The 24,832-nt window shown below is 39.8% G+C and overlaps 1 protein-coding gene across 5 annotated transcripts in view; it reads right to left on the bottom strand.

The window, feature by feature from the left end:
- RANBP17 (RAN binding protein 17) overlaps window positions 1–24,832 on the bottom strand; it is a 363,628-nt gene that overhangs the window by 38,068 nt on the left and 300,728 nt on the right. For all 5 annotated transcript variants that reach the window (XM_055555070.1, XM_055555073.1, XM_055555071.1 and 2 more), the window contains 2 exons: window positions 15,010–15,224; window positions 10,616–10,754 (listed from right to left, as the gene is read on the bottom strand). In XM_055555070.1, the coding sequence (XP_055411045.1) occupies window positions 10,616–10,754; window positions 15,010–15,224 (354 nt within the window). The remainder of the gene's footprint in view (window positions 1–10,615; window positions 10,755–15,009; window positions 15,225–24,832) is intronic.

The following is a 24,832-nucleotide window of genomic DNA, read 5'->3' as shown; positions in this document are numbered from 1 at the left end:
AACCTCATGAACAGTATGAAAAGGCAAAAAGACAAGACACTGAAAGATGAACTCCCCAGGTTTATAGGTGCCCAAATATGCTACTGGAGAAGAGTAGAGAAATAACTCCAGAAAGAATGAAGAGACGGAGCCAAAGAGAAAACAAAACCTAGTTGTGGATGTGACTGATGATGGAAGTAAAGTCCGATGCTGTAAAGAGCAATACTGCATAGGAACCTGGAATGGTAGGTCCACGAATCAAGGTAAATTGGAAGTGATCAAACAGGAGATGGCAAGAGTGAACATCGGAATTTTAGGAATCAGTGAACTAAAATGGAGTGGAATGGGTGAATTTAATTCAGATGACCATTATATCTACTACGGTGGGCAAGAATCCCTTAGAAGAAATGGAGCAGCCCTCATAGTCAACAGAGTCTGAAATGCAGTACTTGGGTGCAATCTCAAAAATGACAGAATGATCTCTGTTCGTTCCCAAGGCAAAACATTCAATATCACAGTAATGCAAGCCTATGCCCCAAGAACTAATGCCGAAGAAGTTGAAGTTGAATGGTTCTATGAGGGCCTACAAGGCCTTTTAGAGCTAACACCAAAAAAAGATGTCCTTTTCATCATCGGGGACTGGAACGCAAAAGTAGTAAGTCAAGAAATACCTGGAGTAACAGGTAAGTTTGGCCTTGGAGTACAAAATGAAGCAGGGCAAAAGCTAACAGAGTTTTGCCAAGAGAACGCACTGGTCATAGCAAACGCCCCTTTCCCACAACACAAGAGAACTCTACACAAGGACATCACCAGAAGGTCAATACTGAAATCAGACTGATTATATTATTTGCAGCGGAAGATGGAGAAACTCTATATGGTCAGGAGAAACAAGACTGGGAGCTGATGGTGGCTCAGATCATGAACTCCTTATTGCAAAATTCAGACTTAAATTGAAGAAAGTAGGGAAAACCACACTAGACCATTCAGGTATTACCTAATCAAATCCCTTGTGGTTATACAGTGGAAGTGACAGATAGACTCAAGGGATTAGATCTGACAGACAGAGTGCCTAAAGAACTACGGATGGAGGTTCGTGACATTGTACTGGAGGTGGTGATCAGGACATCTCCAAGAAAAAGAAATGCAAAAAGGCAAAATGGTTGTCTGAGGAGGCCTTACAAATAGCTGAAAAAAGAAGAGAAGTGAAAGGCAAAGGAGAAAAGGAAAGATATACCCATCTGAATGCAGAGTTCCAAAGAATAGCGAGGAGAGATAAGAAAGCCTTCCTAAGTGATTAACGCAAAGAAATAGAGGAAAACAATAAAATGGGAAAGACTAGAGATCTCTTCAAGAAAATGAGAGATACCAAGGGAACATTTCATGCAAAGATAGGCACAATGAAGGACCAAAACGGTATGGACCTAACAGAAGCAGAACATTAAGATGAGGTGGCAAGAATACACAGAAGAACTGTACAAAAAAGTTCTTCATGACCCAGCTAACCATGATGGTGTGATCACTCACCTAGAGCCAGACATCCAGGAATGTGAAGTCAAGTGGGCCTTAGAAAGCATCACTACGAACAAAGCTAGTGGAGAGGATGGAATTCCAGTTGAGCTATTTCAAATTCTAATGATGTTGTTAAAGTGTTGCACTAAACATGCCAGCAAATTTGGAAAACTCAGCAGTGGCCACAAGACTGGAAAAGGTCAGTTTTCATTCCAATCCCAAAGAAATGCAATGCTAAAGAATGTTCAAACTACCACACAATTACACTCAAGTTACACGATAGCAAAGTAATGCTGAAAATTCTCCAAGTGAGGCTTCAACAATATGTGAACTGTGAACTTCCAGATGTTCAAGCTGGATTTAGAAAAGGCAGAGGAACCTGAAATCAAATTGCCAACATCCCCTGGATCACAGAAAAAGCAAGAGAGTTCCAGAAAAACATCTACTTCTGCTTTATTGACTATACCAAAACCTTTGACTGTGTGGATCAAAACAAACTGTGGAAAATTCAAGAGACAGGAATACCAGAGCACCTTACCTGCCTCCTGAGAAATCTGTATGCAGGTCAAGAAGCAACAGTTAGAACCAGACATGGAACAACAGACTTGTTCCAAATTGGGAAAGGAGTATGTCAAAGCTGTATACTGATACCCTGCTTACTTAACTTATATGCAGAGCACATCATGTGAAATGCTGGGTTGGATGAAGCACAAGCTGGAATCAAGATTTCCAGGAGAAATATCAATAACCTCAGATATGCAGATGATACCACCATTATGGCAGAAAGTGAAGAGGAACTAAAGAGCCTTTTGATGAAAATGAAAGAGGAGTGAAAAAGTTGGCTTAAAACTCAACATTCAAAAAACTAAGATCATGGCATCTGGTCCCATCACTTCAAGGCAAATAGATGGGGAAGCAATGGAAACAGTAAGACTTTCTTTTCTTCGGCTCCAAAATCACTGCAGATGATGACTGCAGCCATGAAATTAAAAGGTGCTTGCTCCTTGGAAGAAAAGCTATGACCAACCTAGAGAGCATATTAAAAAGCAGAGACATTACTTTGCCAACAAAGGTCCATCTAGTCAAAGCCATGGTTTTTCCTATAGTCATGTATGAATGTGAGAGTTGGATCACAAATAAAGCTGAGCGCTGAAGAATTGATGCTTTTGAACTGTAGTGTTGGAGAAGACTCTTGAGGGTCCCTTGGACAGCGGGGAGATCCAGCCAGTCCATCCTAAAAGAAATCAGTTCTGAATATTCATTGGAAGGACTGAAGCCGAAATGGAAATTCCAATACTTTGGCCATCTGATACAAAGAACTGATTCATTGGAAAAGACCCTGATGCTGGGAAAGATTGAAGGCAGGAGGAGAAGGGGACGACAGAGGAGATGATTGGATGGCATCACCGACTCAATGGACATGAGTTTGAGTAAGCTCCAGGAGTTGGTGATGGACAGGGAAGCCTGGCGTGCTGCAGTCTATGGGGTTGCAAAAAGTTGGACACGATTGAGCAACTGAACTGAACTGAACTGAATAGTGGTGGTGGATGGGCAATTTAAAACAGGAAAAATATAATCACTTTTGTCATTTATCTTTCTCTCTTCTCATATGAGAGCTGGCCCCAAACTAAGAATGCTAGTGAATGATTAAGAAAAAAATTTAATACCGTGTCAAGCATATTAGGCAAGTCACTATTCTATCACTGGTTCAACTGTTTTGTACCTCCCTCTCATTTTTCTCACTGAGGCTACAGTGGAACTGAAGTTTGCTTATAACTCAAACAATACCTATAAATGCCTTTTTGAACGTTTTTCACTGTTGGAAAAGAAGAAACACAAGTAATTACTTTCAACAGTCTAATCCTCTTTCTTGAAGACAGAGGGCACAATTCACCTGCCAAACTGTGACCTATATCAGGCGGATCCAGCAGGGTGGTAAGGTGAAGAGGAATGGGTTTTATTGCTGTTTTTTTTTTTTTTTAAATATTTATTTTTATTTGTGGCTGAGCCAGGTCTTAGTTGCAGCACATGGGAACTAGTTCCCTGACCACGGATCGAACCTGGACCCCCTGCACTGGAAATGCAGAGCCTTAGCCACTGGACCACGAGGGAAGTCCTGAGGAATGGGTTTTAAAGACTCCTAGAGCAGGCAGTTATTAGTTGTATGACCTTAGGCAAGTTGTTTTACCTCTCTGGGCAGCAGCTTACTCATCTGTATAGTGAAAATAATATTACCTAATTAATTCATTCAATATATACTTATTGAGCACTTACTATATGTTAGTAACTGGGAAAAAAGTAGTGATCAGCAGTCAAGGAGGAAGCTTACAACAAGTAGGGAATAAGGACAAACAATACTATTAACATCTCTGATCTAGTTTTAGTGTGCAGAGTGCTTCTGAGAATGAAATGAATGGAGAACACATATGAAAATACTTATGAGTGCAGCATGCACAGAGTCCACGTCTATGCTCATTACATTCATAAGTGGCAGCACTGGAACTTAAGTTCAAGCTCAGTGCTCCCTCCATTATGCCGCTTGGTCAAGATGCCTTTGAGAGACTTGTTAAAATGCAGATTTCAGGCTGAAGATCACAGTTTGTGAGTACAACATAGCCATCTGCAAGTAATTCAAAACCTTCAAGTACCGCTATGATATGAGATAAAAGAATGTTAAGACAAACTGTAATAAAAAAAGACAAGACTTCAGTTTCTGTCCATGAAGGATTAACTGCTATGAGAATTTTTTTCTTCTGCCATAAACAACTAGAAAACAGGACAAAATATATGAAACAACATTTTTCAATTACTGCACAAGAAGCAGTATAGGACTATTAAACCAGAGAGGAGGGAGACAAATGAGGCAATACCTACACAACTGCTCAAGCCTATTGCCCAAAGCAGCTTCCAGGCTGCTGGCCAGGAAAGGGGAACCCAAACAAAGCCAAGTGGTCTCAGTGAGTTGAATCTGGGGAGGCTGAGGCAGCTGGAACTTCTCGGACTGAGATCAGAGAGTGGGAACTATGTGAGAAGAGAGCTCTGAAGATCTGTAGAGGAGTTCTCTCCAGTCTTTGAACAATGTAACAGAGACACATAACACGTGTAATTGGAGTTCCAGAAGGAATAGAGACAGAGATAGAGGTAGACTATAATTATTTGAATGCAAACTGATTACATCATTTGATGGTGTAGATTATAAACCTTAGAGTACCACTAAAAATTAAGAAGTATGGCTAATAAGCTCATAGGGGATATAGAATGGAGTCATAAAAAACATTTAATTAATCCAAACTAAAAGAAGGGAGGAAAAAGAGACAAAGCAAGAAAAAACAAATAGCAGTATTGTAGATTTAAACTCAAATATACTGGTAGTTATATTACATGTTAATGGCTGAAACATTTTATTAATAGAAGGCAGAGATAGTCAGATTTCATATAAAAATATGACCCAACTATATGTTATATGTTAGGCAAATATGTCCATATCCTAATCCCTGAAACTTGTGAATGTGTTAGGTTACACAGCAGAGAATAAAGTTGCAGATGGGTTAAGGTTGTTAGTCAGCGCAACTAAAAATAGGGGGATTATCCCTGATTATATGGGTAGCTGCCGCTGCTAAGTCACTTCAGTCGTGTCCGACTCTGTGCGACCCCATAGACAGCAGCCCACCAGGCCCCGCCGTCCCTGGGATTCTCCAGGCAAGAAAACTGGAGTGGGTTGCCATTTCCTCCTCCAATGCATAAAAGTGAAAAGTGAAAGTGAAGTCGCTTAGTCGTGTCCGACTCTTAGCGATCCCATGGACTGCAGCCTACCAGGCTCCTCCATCCATGGGATTTTCCAGGCAAGAGTACTGGAGTGGGGTGCCATTGCCTTCTCCCGATTATATGGGTAGGGCCAAGGTAATTCCAAGGGTCCTTGAAAGTGAAAGAGAGGTAGAAGACATCAGAATCAACTGGAGACGCACCTGTGGGAGAATGCTCAGATATTCAGTGCTGGGGGCTTTGCAGATGGAGGACAGGAGCCAGGACAAGGCATGCAGGCGATCTCTAGAGGCTGAAGAAGGCAGGAAACAGCTCTGCTGACACTTTGATTTTAGTCTGGTGAGACCCACGCCAGATTTATGAAGTAAAGAACTACAGAACAGCAAATTTATGTTGTTTTAAGTCATCAAGTTTGTAAAAAGGTGTTACAACAGCAACAGAAAATATCTGCTGTCGATAAGAAACCAACTTTAAATACAGAGAGACACAGAAAGATTAAAAGTGAAATGATGGAAAAAGAGGCTAACTCTAATCAAAAGAATGCTGGAGAGGCTAGTAATACCAGACAAAGTAGATTTCTGAGGAAAGAATATTGCCAGAAATAAACTGTGTCATTTCATAAGGATAAAGGGGTAAATTAATCAAGGGGACATAACAATCCTAAATATATATACACACACTTGATAACAGAGCTTCAAAATACTTCATACAAAAACTGACAGCAGTAAAAGGAGAAATGGACAAATGGATAATTATGGTCAGCGGCTTTAGCACTTATCTTTTGGTAATTCAAAGGACAAGTAGAAAACAGACAAACAGACAAGAAAATACCGGGAACAATACAGAGAATGTGAGCATCATCAAGCAATTAGATCTGACGATTAGAGAACATGCTTCCCAACGACAATGGAATACACACCCATTTCAAGTGCTCCTGAAACATTCACTGTACTTTGGACCATAAAAAAGATCCAATAACAACAACTTAGTGTATTCTATGACTAAAATAAAATTAAACTAGAATTAATAACAGAACTATCAGAAATTAAACAATGTGCTTCTAAGTAATACCTCATTGGTAAAGGAAGAAATCACTAGGGTAATTAGAAAATACTTTTAACTGAATAGAAAAAGTCCCCAAATAAATAAAAATTTTATGAGTGATAGCCACAGCAGTGCTTAAAGCACTAGATCTGTATATGAGAAAAGAAAAAAGGTCTAAGATCAGCAATGTAAGCTTCTACTTAGAAAACTAGAAAAGGAAAAGCAAATAAACTGAAGGAAGGAAATTATAAAGATCATACATGAAGTCAATGAAATAAAAAACAGAACAATAGAGAAATCAGTGAAAAATGAAAGCTGGTTCTCTGTACAAAATTAATAAACCTAGAGCCAGTATTCCCAAGAAAAAAAACACACAGATTGCCAATGTCAGGGATTAAAGAGGGAACATTACTAGAGATCCTACAGAAATCAAACTGTATAACAAGAGGATGGTGGTTGTTTTTAGTTTAGTTGCTAAGTCATGTCCTACTCTTGCAACCCCAAGTAGCCTGACAGACTACTCCGTCCATGGGATTTCCCAGGCAAGACTACTGGATTGGGTTGCCATTTCCTTCTCTAGGGGGTCTTTCCCACCCAGGGACTGATCTGTCTCCTGCATTGCAGGCGGATTCTTTACCACTGAGCCACCACGGAAGCCATAATAAGAGGGTAACATGAACAATTTTATGTCAATAATGTCAGATAAACTTTAGATGAAATGAATAATTTCCCTTAAAGACATAGGTATCAAATGCTACTCAAGATATAATAGGAGACTGGAATAGTCCTATATCCATTAAAGAAATTTAATTTATAGGTAAAAACCTTCTAATAAAGAAAAATCTAGACCTAGTGCTTTCAGTAGGGAATTCTATTAAACATTTAAGGAAGAACTGATAACAATTCTACAAAAACTCTTTAAGAAAATGAGAAGGGGGACATTTCTCAATTCATTTCTTTTTTTGTGTGTGTGTGTGCTTTATTTTATTTTATTTTTTTTAAATTTTATTTTATTTTTAAACTTTACATAATTGTATTAGTTTTGCCAAATATCATTTCTGAGAGCCCTATATCAACACTAAAACAAGGCAAAGATACAAAAAGAACAGAAAATTATTAACAAAGAACTACAGAAGAATCCATCATAGCTGTCATGAACCTATTATAGATGTAAAAATATGTATCTAAATTTTAGGAAGTTTTATCTATTAATTTATAAGCAGGACAATATGTCGTAACCAAGTGGGGAATGCAAGGTTGCTTTAACATTCAAATATCCATCAATATGATGATTAATACCATGCAATGTATTAACAGACACAAAGAAAACCCTAAGATTATCTTAGTATATGCAGGAAAAAAAATGTGATAAAATTCAACACCCATTCATGATAATACGCTCAGAAAACTACAAATGAAAGAAATTTTCTTAACAAGATAAAGAAGTTCTACAAAAAAAGCCTAGTGAATGAAGTGAAAGTCGCTCAGTCGTGTCTGACTCTTTGTGACCCCATTGACTGTATAGTCTATGGAATTCTCCAGGCCAGAATGCTGGAGTGGGAAGCCGTTTCCTTCTCCAGGGGATCGTCCCAACTCAGGAATCGAACCCAGGTCTCCCACACCACAAGTGAATTCTTTACCAGCTGAGCCACAAGGGAAGCCCAAGAATACTGGAGTGGGTAGCCTATCCCTTCTCCAGTGGATCTGCCTGTCCCAGGAATCGAACCTAGAGCTAGCTAATCTTATACTGAATGGTGAAATAATATATCTTTCTCCATAACACTGAAGACAAGGGAAGAGTGTTTGCTACCATCACTTCCAGTCAACATTTTACTATAGGCTCTAGCCAGTGTAATAAGGTATGAAGAAAAGCCATACAGATTCAAAGAGGTAAAACTATCTTTATTTGCAGACATAACTATGTAGAAAGACACATCTATCATGAAGAAATCATAATAGATGCTACCAGAATTAATAAGTCAGTTTAGCAAGGTTACAGAGTACATGGTCAACACATAAAGAAATCAATTGCAATTCTACATGGTAGCAAAAACAACAGGTATTGAAATCAATACCATTTACAAGAGCATAAAAACATAAAATACTTAGTTGAATAAGACTTAATATTCAAAACTTCAAAAATGCTGTTGAGAAAATGTAAAGAAGATCCAAATAAATGGAAAGATATGCCATTTTCAGGAACTGAACACTCAATATTGCTAAGATGTCAGTTCTCCCCAAATTGGGCTACAGATTCAATGTAACCCAATAAAATTCTCCTGCTCATTTTTTAATCTAACAAGAGAAATCAACAAGTTGACTCTAATATTTATTTAAAAAAAAAAAAAGGCAAAGGCCAGAATAGTCAAGACAATTTATAATGAAAAAAAAAAATTAGAAGGCCATACTATCTGATTTTAAGACTTACTATAAAATTAGGATAGTACAGAAATGGCACAAAGTAGTCTAATAGATAAAGAATGTTCTTCAACAATGTGCTAGAACAATTGAACATCCATGTTAAAAAAAGAATTGTAGCTTTTATCTCATAATAGTGAGTGAAAGTTGCTCAGTCGTGTCCAATTCTTTGTGACCGCAAGAATTAATACAATCCATGGAATTCTCCAGGCCAGAATACTGGAGTGGGTAGCCTTTCCATTTTCCAGGGGATCTTCCCAACCCAGGGATTGAACCCAGGTCTCCTGCATTGCAGGTGGATTCTTTATCAGCTGAGCCACAAGGGAAGCCTCTTATAATATGATGTACAAAAATAAATTGGATGGAACATAGACCTAAACATAAGAGCTAAAACTATAAAACTTTTAGAAGAAAACACAGAAAAAAACCTTTATGGCCTTGGGTTAATAAGCAAAGATTTCTTAGGATAGGACACAAAAGACATGATCTCTAACAGAAAAAAATAATTGGACTTCCTCAAAATTGAAAACTTTTACTCTTCAGAAGATACTGTTAAGAAAATAAAAAAGACAAGACAAAGTTGAAAAAATATTTGCAAAACATATATTTGAGAAAAGGTTTGTATCCACAATATATAACAAACACTTTCAAGATAAAATAACTCAGAAAAACTGAGTAGAAGATTGGAACAACTACTTTACCAAGAAAACAGATAAATGGCAAATAAGCATGAAAAGATGCTCAAATTAACATCCATCAGTGAGATGCAAAATAAAAACACAAAGAGAGTCCACTTCATGCCCATCAAAATGATTGATAATCGGGACTTCCTTGGCAGTCCAGTGGTTAAGAATCTGCCTTGCAATGCAGGGAACGTGGGTTCAATCCCTGGTTGGGGAACTGAGTTCCTACATGCCATGGAGCAACTAAGCCCAAGTGCCTCAACTACTTGAGACTGAGCAGGGAAACTACAATGAAGGATCTTGCATGACACAAAAATGATAGCTCCTGCATGCCGTGTCTAAGATCCAAAGCAGCCTCTGTCTCCTACTGCCAAAAGACTGAAAATAGCAAGTGTTAGGGAAGGTAGAGGGCAACTGGAGCCCTTATACATTGCTGCAGGGAGCAAAATGGTACAGTCACTTTGGAATAGTTTGGTAGATTTCAACAATGTTAAATATACATCTAGCATACAACCCAGAAATTTCACTTTGGTATTTACTCAAGAGAAATATTTGTCCATAGAAAGACTTGTGCATGAATGTTCATAGTAGCATTATCAAAACAACCAAATAATGGAAAGAACCCAAATGTTATCAGTTGGTGAAAATATATTAACAAATTAACAAATGTGGTAATGTATACCATGGAATAATACTGAGCAACAGAAAGATAAAAACTGATTCGCAAAATAAGGCATTATGCTAAACGGAAGCAGCCAGACACAAAGGACTGTATGTTACATGATTCCACTTATATGAAATTCTGGAAAAGGCAAACTACAGTGAGAGAAAGTAGACAGTAGTTGCTTGGGTCTGGAACTAGGGGGAGGGATTGATTAGAAGGGGTCATAAGGGAGCTTTTGTGATGATGAAAACGTTCTGTATCTTGGCTGTGGTGGTTCATGACTATGTATATACATTTGTCAAGATGCACTGAACTGTTCATTTAAAATCAATAATTTTTACATTGTGTAAATTGTACTTTAATAAAGCTGATTAAAAATAAACTGTACATCAAAATATGAAAAAGGGTATTTTCTGTCTTTTAAGTAATAGTTACGATCTTTCACTTTGGTTAAACAGTCTTCCCCCTTTTGTAGGATGATCATCTCAAAAGCACCTCCTCGAAGAGACCACAACCAAGTTCTTCCTCTGAAAACAATGCTCTCTCTGATACTCACCAAGAGCAGTGAGTCCCTCTGAGATGGATGTGAGGACATACAGGAGTACAGGAGGATCTAAGCTGGTGATGAAGCTCATGTGGTCCTGGGTGAGACATTCCAAGAGTGGATAATACGACTGGCTCAGTTTCCGATATTGCTATAACAGAAATACTAAATGTCAAGCCACAGGGAAGCAAAAGACATGCTACAGTCAGTGAAAACTGACATGTATAAGACTGGAAATTGTGACCTTATTTACACATAAATATATAAATAAACACAAACATAAAGATATATAAAATAATTAGGTTGGTGCAAACATAATTGCAGTTTCAGACTGTGAATTTTAAATAATTACGAAAATGAAAGTGTGAAACTGTTAGTCGCCCAATCGTGTCTGACTCTTTGTAATCCCGTGGACTGTAGTCCGCCAGGCTTCTCTGTCCATGGGATTCTCCAGGCAAGAATGCTGGAGTGGGTTGCCATGCCCTTCTCCAGGGCATCTTCCCGACCCAGGGATCGAACCCAGGTCTCCAGCATTGCCGGTAGATTCTTCACCATTTGAGCTAGCCAGGAAGCCTGGGTATAAATCATTAGAAAGATGGTAACAATAACCCTGTGTACGAGACAGCAAAAGAGACACTGATGTATAGATCAGTCTTATGGACTCTGTGGGAGAGGGAGAGGGTGGGAAGATTTGGGAGAATGGCATTGAAACATGTAAAATATCATGTATGAAACGAGTTGCCAGTCCAGGTTCGATGCACGATACTGGATGCTTGGGGCTAGTGCACTGGGATGACCCAGAGGGATGATATGGGGAGGGAGGAGGGAGGAGGGTTCAGGATGGGGAACACATGTATATCTGTGGCAGATTCATTTTGATATTTGGCAAAACTAATACAATTATGTAAAGTTTAAAAAAAAAAAAAAAGAACACACACAAAAAATAAACTAGGCTCAAATGCATTTTTAAAAATCAAAATAGGAACCATTACAATCAACACATTTTTGCCAATGAGAAATAAGTTTGTTTATTCCTGCAGCATAAAAATCCATGCTTTGGGATTCGACGAACTCATGAAAAGCATTTTCTGCTTCCTGCTGGTTGTGGAAGCATATTCCCTGAACAAAGTTGATATGCTTTAAGACGTGGTGGTCGGCTGGTGAGAGGTCAGGTGAATATGGCAGACGAGGCAAAACTTCACAGCCCAATTCATTCCATTTTTGAAGCATCGGTCGTGCGATATGCAGTCGGGCGTTGTTGTAGAAAAGAATTGGGCCTTTTCTGTTAATCAATGCTGGCTGCAGGCTCTGCAGTTTTTGATGCATCTCTTCAATTTGCTGAGCATACTTCTCAGATGTAATGGTTTCACGGAGATTCAGAAAGCTGGAGTAAGATCAGACCAGCAGCGGACCATCAAACGGTGACCATGACCTTTTTTTGGGTTCAAGTTTGGCTTTGGGAAGTGCTTTAGAGCTTCTTCTTGGTCCAACCACTGAGCTGGCCATCTTTAATTGTATAAAATCCACTTTTCATCACAAGTCACAATCTGATTGAGAAATGGCTCGTTGTTGTTGTTGCGGAGAATAAGAGAAGACGCCACTTCAAAGCGACAGTTTTTAAAATTTTTGGTTAGCTTATGAAACACGTATTTATCAACCTTTTTCACCTTTCCAATTTGCTTCAAATGCCAAATGACTAGAATGGTCGACATTGAGTTCTTCAGCAACTTCTTGTGCAGTTGTAAGAGGACCAGTTTCAATGCCCGCTCTCCGTTGGTCATTGTCAACTTCCAATGGCCGGCTACTGTGCTCATTTTCAAGGCTCTCATCGTCTCCTTTGCAAAACTTCTTGAACCACTACTGCATTGTACTGTGTGCTGTGCCTAGTCACTCAGTGGTGTCTGACTCTGTGCAACTCCATGGATTGTAGCCTGTCAGGCTCCTCTGTCCATGGGGATTCTCTAGGCCAGAATACTGGAGTGTGTTGCCATGCCCTCCTCCAGGGGATCTTCCCAATCCAGGGATTGAACCCAGGTGTCCCGCACTGCAGGTGGATTCTTTACTGTCTGAGCCACCAGGGAAGCCTGACTGCAATGTTCATTAGCAGTTTCTGGGCCAAATGTGTTGTTGATGTTACGAGCTTTCTCTGCCATTTTACAACACATTTAGAACTCAAATAAGAAAATTACTCGAATTTGCCTTTTAATATAATTTCCCTAGTCTAAAATAAATATAAAATAAACAGCAATAAGTCATTAGCAAAAAATATAAAGTGATAAATGTGTATTAAAACGATGTATAACATAACCACATTTATTTAAGAATGTATGGCAAATTCAAAGTGCAAATGGCAAAGTTCAACAGTGCAAAACCACAATTTCTTTTGCACCAACCTAACATGGAACAAATGACGTAATGATTCTCAATTCAGTATTTAAAGGAATTCTAATAAAAATACCTTGATCTCTAGAAGTCCTAATTTGAGGCTACAGTATAGCATAGTACGTAATTTCAATTTGCCTTATATGGTTAACAGTTAAGCGCAAGCAACACTGTTGTAGTACGGAGTTTAGAAGACTGAATTATTTTTCTGGGCTGGAATAATATAACACAGAACAGTGCTTAACAGGGGCTAGGGAACCTTTTTTTTTAACACAAAGAAATCTGCTGTTATAATAGGATTTGGTATCATCATCTGCTGTATTCACACAATGTCAACCCATATAACTAAATCATAACTGGGTAAATGGCTTAATATTTACCATACACAACAGGCAAAAGATAAGTACATGAGAAATACACCTGGAAAACCTCAAATTAAACTCAAACCAGTATCAAAGAAGCACAACACTCATAAGAGAAATAAACCATAGCAATATTTATTAAAGTGAGATTAAGACTACCTCCATAAAAATCACATGGGGGTGCTTGTTAAAAACGCAGTTTTCTGATCCCCAGTTCAGACTTAACAAATGAAAACCTCTGGAATGAGGTCCTGAAAAGGGCATTTTAGAAGTATCTTCTAAGGGAGTCTTCTGCATCCTCAATTTTGAAATTACTGAGGTAAAGGTTTGGTTGTCTACTAGAAAAAAGATCAGAGAAAATCCTGGAGCCATATCAGGTTTGTTTGTTTCTTTTTTTTTTTTGGTGGGCTTCAAGTGCTAAATGAAGAGTTCCCTCAATGAGGCTGTAGCACATGGCTGATCTGACTCAAGTCTCTACTCCACAATTTCTGTTGACAGGCAGCCTTCAATGAGCATTCCATTCTACTGCAAAAAGGCTGGACACCTTTGGCTCAAGATGTATTTTTTTGTTTGGTTTTTGGGTTTTTTGGGCCATGCTGTGTTGCTTACAGGATCTTAGTTCCCTGACTAGGGACTGAACCTGGGTCCTTGGCAGTAAAACTGCAGAGTCTTAACCACTGAACTGCTAGGGAATTCCCAAGAGGTGGTTTTATGAAGACTAGCTTAGAAAGGTGGAAGAGGGTACCACTAGTCCATTAGAATGTCAAGAAGCATTTCTCGTACAGGCTGACTAATGCAGGCCCCTGGATCTTGTAGTCTTGGGCAGGTGGGAAAGCCTGAGCATAAGTTTGGCTGTGTTACTGAAGCAATTACTGCAACCACGCTGGGCATATATTAGCTTTTGTGTAATCAGGCAGAGAGATTTAAAAAAAAAAAAGTCTGATAACGACACAGCTCAGTGGAGGAGCCTGGAAATTTGAATTCCAGCAAGCACCCCAGGTGATTCTGATGGGCTTCAAAGTTTGAAAACTACTGACATAAATCACTAAAACTAGACAGTAGGGTAGAAAAGGGACCTAGAGATCACTTTGTTTAATTTACTCGTTTTAGAGGTGAGGAAATTGAAGCCTGGAGAAATAGAGAAGGTGATTTATTCAAGGTAAATGGCCAGTGAGTGGCAGAGTTGAGACTATATACCAGGTTGCTCAACTTCTAGTTCAGCACTCTGTCCACCATATCAGAATGTTAAGGGAAAGGAAAGCCAAACAGCATGGGAAGCAGACAGAGTAGAACTGAAGAAAGGAGAAGATCCTGAAGTCATCCTGCATTTCTGCCCCAGGAAACACAGACCTTTTCTGAATTGTGAGCACAGTTGTAAGCAGTTAGTTGAAATTGCTAATTACACTTTCTGTAGACACAGAACTCGGAACACTCTGGATGACCAATTTGTCAGAAGATGCAGTTTTCAAAGCTACACATTTAATTATATAAAGACAGCCACTAAAGTTGTTCTAATTCTGTAAGCTAAATTAAATGCTGTCCTAAAACATAAAATGATCTAGTGCTGTTCTAACTTCTCGGGCTTCATTGTAACAATTCTAAGCCTGTGGTGGTGTGACTTCACATTTCATACAAAGACTCCCACGATACAGGATTGCTTACGAGCAAGTCGCTGTGGGACACCGACAGCAGCATTTTGACAAAGGCTTGGAGTACATTGTCAAAGTGGTTGTCCCCATACAACTTGAAGACGCCAAAGCTGACATAATTTCCACACAAGGCAGATTTGAGAGCTGAATAGCAGATGGAGATGCCCTTGAGTTTCATTGGATAAATCTGATCTTTTGAGAGGCTCCCAAGGGACAGGATCTGATTACCTGTTTCAGGGTAAAAGCAGAATGAGAAAGTGACATAAGTAGATGTAATTCAAAGCAGTTATGAGGCACATAATCAACGTTTTCACTTTACTGCTATTGTTCATTTTCCCCTACTGTTGTTCCAAGATTCACACCATCATATAATGAAAAATATAAATACATAAGGCAGTTTATATGGGAAGTACAAATGGCCCAGTGAAAATCAAACAAAGGTACTGGAGATTTGATATTTTTGTCTGGATGGTGATTACACGAATATATATGTAGATACATGAAAACTCATTGAGTTGTACTAAAGATTAGTTTATATACTTTAATATTTACATTATCTCTTCTTCAATAAGAAGTGAAAAAAGTAGGAATAAATAACCAACTAAGTCAAGAAAAGATAACTTAGATACATAAGTTACTCTAAATTGTGGGGTGAATTTTCTCATTTTCACATGAACTTGATATTGAGCTACTTCACTTTTTGGAGGATCACAGGTTTGGTACATGAAGTAAATGAAATAAGACACACAAGTTCTTGGCATAGTACACAATAAATGTTACTTCCCTTTTCTCCTTAGATCCTTTTTCAGAAGCCCTAAAGAGGTGGTCATTTAAAAACTGTACTCAAATTCTATGTTTGACCATCAAAAACAAAGTAATGTTTATATAATCACCTTACAGTTTTTTTCTAGTTAGCATTTACAACCAACAATTTCTTTCTGAAATGTGCGCTAGTAAGGCATATTACTAGACAATATCCAAGAATGCTTTGTAAAAAATTATAAAGTCATATATGTTTCTTAGCTCTGCTTTTTCCTGTTCAAGTAAGTAACACTTCTAAAATTGAAACTAAATTCAATTTACAAAATTTAGAGGCATACTGTTGTGGTTCTGTACTGTGTCTATTGGGCTAAATAAGAATTAAGTTTCCCAGAACTCATTTCCTTGTACAGTTGTGGCCTAGAATTGAGCAAAAGAGAAATCTATATGAGATTTGGAAGATGAAAGTGAAGTAGCAGCTAGGACTTTCTGAAGGTTGTTGTGATTAGAGGCTGTGAGGAAAAGATGTAGAAATACCTTTGGGTTTGAGTTTGTCCTTGCTTTTCCCTGCTCTGTGTGAAGAACTGCAAGCCCTGCTGACCAATGACCCCAAGCCTACCAAGGGCTTGGCAGCAAACGTGCAGAGCGGCAGCCACACAGAGGCCACAGCCTTCCATTGCGTCCATACCACTATACCAGTCCCCCTCACTCCACTGTCTTTCAGGGTCTCACCCTAGCAGCTGGGTGTCTCCAGCTTTTAGATATCCTTGCCAGGTCCAACTTGTCCATCATGCCATTATTTCAGGAGGCCTGATTAGTGATTTTTCTCCTGAACTTCCAACTCCCCCCTTGGAGGTCCATTTTGCCATCTTTGCCCAAGATAGTACAACGTCTAATTCCTAAAATAAACTCCCTATTCCATCAGTGTCACAGTGTCTGCTTTTCCCTGTTTGAATCTCGACTAATACGAATATTATGAAAACTATATGCTTACTAAGAGGTTAAGAAGGATCAATCATTCTAGCAGAGTAAGAAACAGGACCAGGCCAAGGTGAAGGTTTCCTGCCCTTTATCTGGCCTTTCTGAAACAGTTTCATACACTTTTTTTTCCTTTTTCTTTCTATGAATCCTTAGAAGTCCAGTGGCTTTGCTTATAATTTATACATTTGAATGACACCACCACTGTGTTGGCTGAAGCATATCTTGGAATTTACTCCATACCACATTCTGTACCCTCTCTCATGATCTCATCCTAAGTTCTCTTAGAAAGATATGGTAAGTTTTAACTCAATATGATAGTATTTCCTTAATAGCTACTGGTGGGAGAATAGATTTGTAAACAAATAATTTCATATAATGTGACAAACACTATCAGAGACATATGTCAAGATTTTATGGGAAAGGAAGAGACTGGCTTTGCTTGGACAGGACAGCAGGGTGGGTAAGGCTTCACAGAACAGGTTGCTTCTCAATGACCAATCACAACCTCTCAGATGGACTTGAGGGAGAGAAGAGTATTGCAGAGATTATGTGCATGGGCATGAAGGCCTTTAAAAGCAGGGAGCTGCAGGAGAGGGCAGTTCTCAACCACTGGTTTACTACCTTCGCCTCCAATTCAATCTAAATCAAGATACACATTCCCTGTCCCCTTCCGTTTCCCAGGAAAGAAAAGCACTGCTTGCATGTGATGGAAAGAGCTGGGTAATCTGGTGGTAGTGGTGGCGGTTTACACATTTCGAGTTAAGGAGGCTAGGGCCAAACAGAGAGAAGCAGGTCTTCTTCTGGGGACTTCCTATGCTGAGGTCCTTATGGGGAAAGTAAAGATCCTATTTTCTTCAGCACAAGATGGAATAGGCAGACTAAGAACTGTGTTGGGAGAAAATTTTTGATTCTAAAAGACTGGATAACCTATAATCAAGAAGGATTAGTTATTTAGAATCACAACTTTTATCTTGTATTAAAGTTGCAATCTGGCATACATGTCTTTTGGACTATTTCAGACACACCTGTGTGAATTAAAACAGTAACTAGCATACCATTATGACCTTGAAAAAGTAGAATGAGTAATACTTTTGAAAGAGGAAACTATATTTCATCATGCTCCAGTGGTTCTGCATTCCATGGTGGCTATAAATGACTATGGAAGAGAAGGCATGTCCACATCATTTATTCACCCCATCAGCATTATTCAGTTTATATTATTCAACAATCCTTACTGAAATTGGAGTCCATGCCCTCAAAAAGCTTAAAATCTAGCAGTTAGACTCACACTGCTCTAAACAAAAGTGATCACGTTCAGATTTTGTTTTAATGTTCCTCTATAGGTATGACAAACCTCTTTGCCTTCCCTATTCCACCCCACCCCTATAAAGTCCCATCTCCTTCCTTTCTAAGAGGGAGGTCTTTATTGCACGGATGGACTGCTGGGTGACGAAGGCAGCCACTGAAGCCAGTAACAGTCGCCACTTGTAAAAAAGAAATGATACACTTTCTGTAATGAAATTAGAGACTTCCAAAGTTTAGAATCAAAAGGGAAATCTTTAACTGTTTCCCACTGACCATATCCGTCGTAACTGGGCGCAGTTACAATAACAGCACTTATAACTCACAAGGCTCTTATGTGGCGTGAAGGAGACAGCACATATGAAGTGCTTACCCCAGTAACCGGCACAGTGCTCGTGTAAACTATGGCCATACACAGTAGTAAGGGCTCTTTTCTCTCTCCAGTCTACTAGCCTATTAGGTCAGACATGGGGAGCTAAGGCCTGAAAAAGAGGAGGCAGTAAAGCTGAGTGTGTCTGGTGTAGAATAATGTCACTTTCTTCTAATACATAATTCAAAGTAAGGACAATGCTATGTATTTGACCACGTTCCCTCTATTCCTTCAAAAGAGAACTGGCTGTAGGGTATCACAGTGTGGATCTTTGGCCCACACTCTACCATTTCTCTGTGCCCTCAGAAGAACACATTGTAAAACACTATTCATTTGACTGCATCAGGTCTTGGCTGTGGGACACGCACGGCAGCTCTTCATTGTGTCATCAGGCTTCTCTCTAGTTACGGCTTGCAGGCTCAATAGTAGCAGCGCAGGCTCAGGAGTTGTGGTGCGAGCTCAGGAGTTGCGGTGTGAGCTCAGGAGTTGCGGTGCGAGCTCAGGAGTTGTGGTGCGAGCTCAGGAGTTGCGGTGCGAGCTCAGGAGTTGCGGTGCGGGCTCTCTAGTTGGGGTGCGGGCTCTCTAGTTGCGGTGCAGGCTCAGGAGCTGCGGTGCGGGCTCTGTAGTTGCGGTGCAGGCTCAGGAGCTGTGGTGGGGGCTCTCTAGTTGCGATGCAGGCTCAGGAGTTGTGGTGCGGGCTCAGGAGTTGTGGCGCAGGCTCTCTAGTTGTGGTGTGGGCTCAGGAGTTGTGGCGTGGGCTCTCTAGTTGTGGTGTGGGCTCAGGAGTTGTGGTGCGGGATCAGTAGTTGTGGCGTGGGCTCTCTAGTTGATGTGTGGGCTCCGGAGTTGCGGTGCGGGCTCAGGAGTCACGGTGCGGGCTCAGGAGTTGTGGTGCGGGCTCAGGAGTTGTGGTGCGGGCTCTCTAGTTGATGTGTGGGCTCTCTAGTTGCGGTGCGGGCTCAGTAGTTGTGGTGTGGGCTCAGTGGTAGAGGCATATGGGCTTAGTTGCCCTGTGGCATGTGGGATCTTAGTTCCCCAATCGGAGATCAAATCTGCATCCCCTGTGTTGGAAGGCAGATTCTTAACCACTGGACTACTAGGGAAGTCCCAATAATAGTTTTAAAAAAAAGGTGCAAGGGCTAAGATATATGGTAGTTGTATCTTATACCAGGAAGAACTAACAGTATGAACAATGTTACTTCCTGGTTTATAAAGCAATCTGTTACATTGATTTACTTTTTATTTTTCCCTTTTAATCTCTAAAATTTTAAAGTTAATTTGATACTTAGCTGACAGCTCTATAGGTTGAATGTCTTCATTTAGCATCAGAACAGTTATGGGAGCAAGCTTGCTGACATTATTTCAGGTTGCTCAACCCACTCTGTCTCTGCAAACCAGCCAAACCCCCTGGATGTAAGTGGTTTGAGACAGAAACGAAGCTGTGGATATGGAAAGGAATATAATATTTCCCTTTCAGGTTGAAAAAGATTAAAACAATGCAGCATTGATAAGCATGTGGGAAATTAAGAAAATTGTTGGGAATGTGAATTAGTATAACCATTTGTAGAGGGCAATTTGGTTAAATTTATTAAAACTGTGTAAATCCACTTTTGGGAATACATTCCAAAACGAATGTTCACTACCATATCTCACCATCTCCTAGCATTTGCACTTATGCACAGTCTCTGTGAAAGCCAGCTTCTCAATCTGTTGAACTAGCTCCCCTCTCCTTTTATGGGCTTAAGAACAAAGCACAGCAATTCCCCCTTTCTCTCCTATGCAGTCTTTCTTTTTTGAAACAAAACCTTCTCTTGGCCCTAATTCCCTGCTTGATATTACTTCCTTTTGTTAATGAAACTCCTTAAAAGAATTGTTATCTTCTTAAAAGAACTGTGTCTTCAGTTTTCCTCTTTTACACCTACTCCGCTAAAAGTGCTCTTTTCAAGGTTCCTAATAACCTTTTCCCTAAATGTAATGGTCAACTCTTAGTCCTCACCTTCTTCGATTCACTGGCAGCTTTTGACACAGCTGACTAGACACACTCTCTCCTGATTATTCTCTTACTTCAGTACCTGCTCATTCTCTCCTTTGCTGGTTCCTCCTCTTCTCCTTTTCCTCCTAACACAGAATACTCTAAAACTTAAACCTAAATCTTTTATATTTAAATCCACACCCCATACCCTGGCGAACCTCTCTTGTTCTGTAGCTTTAAATACCACCTAAAGAGTTAATGGCTCCCATATTTGTTTTTCTAGACCAGACCTCTTCTGAACCTCAGACTTGTATATCCGACTCTGTATTCAACACTTCCACCTGAATGTCTAAATCAACATTTCAAGCTCAATGAAGTCAAAAGGGAACTTCTGATTTCCCCCTTGTACCCAGTTTCAGCCTTTACTCTCTCAGTTAATGGTAACTTCATCCTTCCAGTTGTTTATGACAAAATCCCTTGTCATAAACATATTATGACAAAAATATCCAATCCATCAAGAAATTTGGTTTTACTTTCAGATATATACAGAATCCAACCACTTTTCGCTACTCCCACTGCTATCACGGTGGTCAAAGCTAATATAAAATCATGTCAGCCCTCTGCTCAAAACATTCTAAAGTCCTTCTCTTTCACTTGGATTTAAAGTCCTGATAATGTCTACAGGATATGGCATTACATGACATTGCTTTTGTTATTACTCTGTCTTGTTCACTCTGTTCCAGCTACCGATATTCTTACTGTTATTCAGACATACCAGATACACTTCTGCCTCAGGACCCTAAAACTTGGTGTTCCTTCAGCCTAGAACACTCTTCCCTGAGATATCTGCATAATTAACCCCCTCACTGACTGCAAGTCTTGGCTCAAATGTCATTTTTTCAAATGATGCCTATTTTGATCACTGTACTTAATACTGCAACATGTTTCCCAATCCCTAGCACTTCTAACACTTTCTTTGCTGCTTCTTTTTTTTTTTTTTCCATAGCACTTACTACTTTCTGACATACTAAATATTTTTTTTTTTCAGTTTTGCTCACTGATATATCCAGAGTCTCAACCATACCTGCTACTCTCAATACATATACTTACTGAATAGTGCTGCTCACGAAGCTGAAGGTACACAGTTGCTTGCTCAAACAGTGCATGATAGTGAAAGATTGCATGTTTATAAAAATTACATTTACCAAAAGGTGAGTAGTTAAATAAATTATAGTATGACCATAAGATGGAATACTTTGCAGCTATTTTAAAAGATAAGGCAGAAAAAATAATGGAAAACTGAAGGAAAAAAGAGATATGGTAGATTTTATATATATGTTAGTATGAAGTAATGGCCATCATATAAGTAAAAAATAGCAAATTACAGATTAGCAAGTATACTATAATAGCACTTCTGGAATAATACATGTATATGTACACATAAAAAAGTATGAAAGACCGCACACTAAATTGTTAAAAGATTTTGAGTGATAAGATAATCAGGAATTTTCACTTTCTACTTCATACAGCAATTCTGAGATCCTTCATTTTAGTAAGAGACTATTTTAATATTTTATATTTATATGCGTTTATAAAAGCTATCACCTGCTTGAAATGCCCTCCTCAAACTTCTGGGCACTATTCCTATTTCCTTGTCTGGCCCCTCAGTTTGAGTTAGAAACTTCTGGGCTCCCACAGCACTCTGTATGCTTCTTAAGCATGAAAGTGAGCACAGTCCGTTATAATCCTTTATGGACTTGACTGAATCCACTGTTGGACTCAACTAGGAGAAGAATCAGTAAGAGTCTTTTTTGTGTATCTCTTCCTCTCTAATTCTCACAATATCAAACATATAGTAAACGCTTGATAAACATTAGCAGCATGGCTGAAAGATCTATTGAACTCTAAGCACTTGTTTGGAGAGCACCCTTACTTATTTAACAACTTGCTTAGCATTTTTTGCTTGTGTGCTCTGCTGCTGCTGCTGCTGCTGCTAAGTCGCTTCAGTCCAACTCTGTGCGACCCCAGAGACGGCAGCCCACCAGGCTCCCCTGTCCCTGGGATTCTTCAGGCAAGAACACTGGAGTGGGTTGCCATTTCCTTCTCCAATGCATGAAAGTGAAAAGTGAAAGTGAAGTCGCTCAGTCGTGTACGACTCTTCGCGACCCCATGGACTGCAGCCTACCAGGCTCCTCCGTCCATGGGATTTTCCAGGCAAGAGTACTGGAGTAGGTTGCCATTGCCTTCTCCTTGCTTGTATCCAGGAGTGGCCAAGTCCAACACACGTGGATTCACTGTGAAATGTACTCCTCAAGGCCTGGCACCCTCAGGGTACTGATCATTCCATCTCCTTCATAAAACTTTGGTGAGCTTATTACTCTACTACTCTGTTGTTCTATGTCCCTGACCATGATTCGAGAGAATGTAAGGTTATATCCATGTTCCTGGATTATCTGTTTTTCAGAACTGTTATTTCCTGGTAACATTTTATCAAGTCTCTAATTATTTCAAGGCCAATACATCCTTCAGCTAAATTTTTATAATCATTTAAACATAAATATTGGAGAAGGCAATGGCAAACCACTCCAGTACTCTTGCCTGGCAAATCCCATGGACGGAGGAGCCTGGTAGGCTGCAGTCCACGGGGTCACGAAGAGTCGGGCACGACTGAGCGACTTCACTTTCACTTTTCACTTTCATGCATTGGAGAAGGAAATGGCAGCCCACTCCAGTGTTCTTGCCTGGAGAATCCCAGGGATGGGGGAGCCTGGTGGGTTGCCGTCTCTGGGGTCGCACGGAGTTGGACACAACTGAAGTGACTTAGCAGCAGCAGCAAACATAAATATAAGTCATAACCCTTCTAGTAGTACATACCAGTAATTTTCAAGCTCTTTTTATCAAAAAGTATCTTTAAGCAGGTGACCCCTATTGCAAATAAGTCTAGTGTAACAGTAAATAGCTGCAGTTCTGGTTGAAGTGGCAGTAGAGTCCTCTCCTCCTCCACCTCTGCAGGTCTCTGTGTATTATCATAGATCTATAGGGCTCTGAAGAACCCAGTTGGAAAACCACTGGTCTGTTTTCTAGGTCACAGCAAATGACAGTGGCTTGTATATCACTTTGCAAATTCAATTTAAGCATAGTATTAAGTCATACCTTAAATGTACCTGCAACATATATTGCTCAAAGAACCCTGATGTAAATTCTTAGGTATAGTGAATAATTATAGCTGTTCTATCCATTTTTTGTTTAGATTTTTTACACATTGAGCTTTCTTAAATCAGGTACTTAAGGAAGGAATGGAGAAAGCAATGGCAACCCACTCCAGTACTCTTGCCTGGAAAAATCCCATGGGCGGAGGAGCCTGGTAGGCTGCAGTCCATGGGGTCGAGAAGAGTCGGACACAACTGAGCAACTTCACTTTTCACTTTCATGAATTGGAGAAGGAAATGGCAACCCACTCCAGTGTTCTTGCCTGGAGAATCCCAGGGACGGGGGAGCCTGGTGGGCTGCCGTCTGTGGGGTCACACAGAGTCGGACACGACTGAAGCGATTTAGCAGCAGCAGCAGCAGCAAGGAAAGAATAAGAGCAGTTTCATTCTTGCCAGTCTTATAAAGACAATCACTATTTTTCCCTTCTGTGTACTCTTCAACCAATAGATGTCACTAAAGATACCATTACCCAGAGGCAAAGGGAAGAAAAGATCGGACAAATGGAAATTGAGCATAAAAAACACCCAGTTCTTAAAACGGAGAAGTAGGTTTCCAAAGTAATAACATTTATTACACCGCATGCAACATTTTAACCAAAAATTTAAGAAAGAAATTTCTTTTATTAAGTTGCTCGGGCTGAATGGATCATAGCACTAAATTTTGAAATACATGTTCTTGAAGCAATTTAAAACTCATTAGAAATAATAGGCTTGGGCTAGTAGAAAATGTGGTAAAATCTAATCCTCATCCAAATGTTACCTGGGCTGCACAAACAGGAAATTGTTTTGTGCTACTGTGGCTAACCTCATTGCTGACCCTGAGCTGTAACGGCAAGAGCAGCTGAGAGCTGAAGCAAAATTAAAAACTTACATCAAAGTATATCATGACAGAATGTAGATAAATAAAACAGCATATCGAAAGTATTATTTTTCTGCCAGTCTCATTGAGCAGCGAGGTGGAGGTATTCCACAAAATAGGTAACAAATCAGGCGCATTTGGAAATGAGTCCTTCCCCCTCTGCACTGCCTCAATCACCAACGGCACAAACACTGCCCGCGGCAGGTGAGCAGAGGAGAAACCCAGTGAGGATGGGGCAGGAGGGATCCCAGAGTGTTCTGGTCTCTTTCCTCCATAGGTTTTCCCTTCCTTCACCTTGGCTTCACCAGAAAATAAGTAATGCTGGCTCTTCTGCACCCTTCTAGCCATTTCCCCCCACTTCACCTTCCAGACTCCTGGATGGCA

The sequence above is a fragment of the Bubalus kerabau genome, chromosome 18 (genome assembly GCF_029407905.1).
Source record: "Bubalus kerabau isolate K-KA32 ecotype Philippines breed swamp buffalo chromosome 18, PCC_UOA_SB_1v2, whole genome shotgun sequence".
Taxonomy (NCBI): Eukaryota; Metazoa; Chordata; class Mammalia; order Artiodactyla; family Bovidae; genus Bubalus; species Bubalus kerabau.
This window is presented reverse-complemented; position numbering and strand designations above follow the sequence as displayed.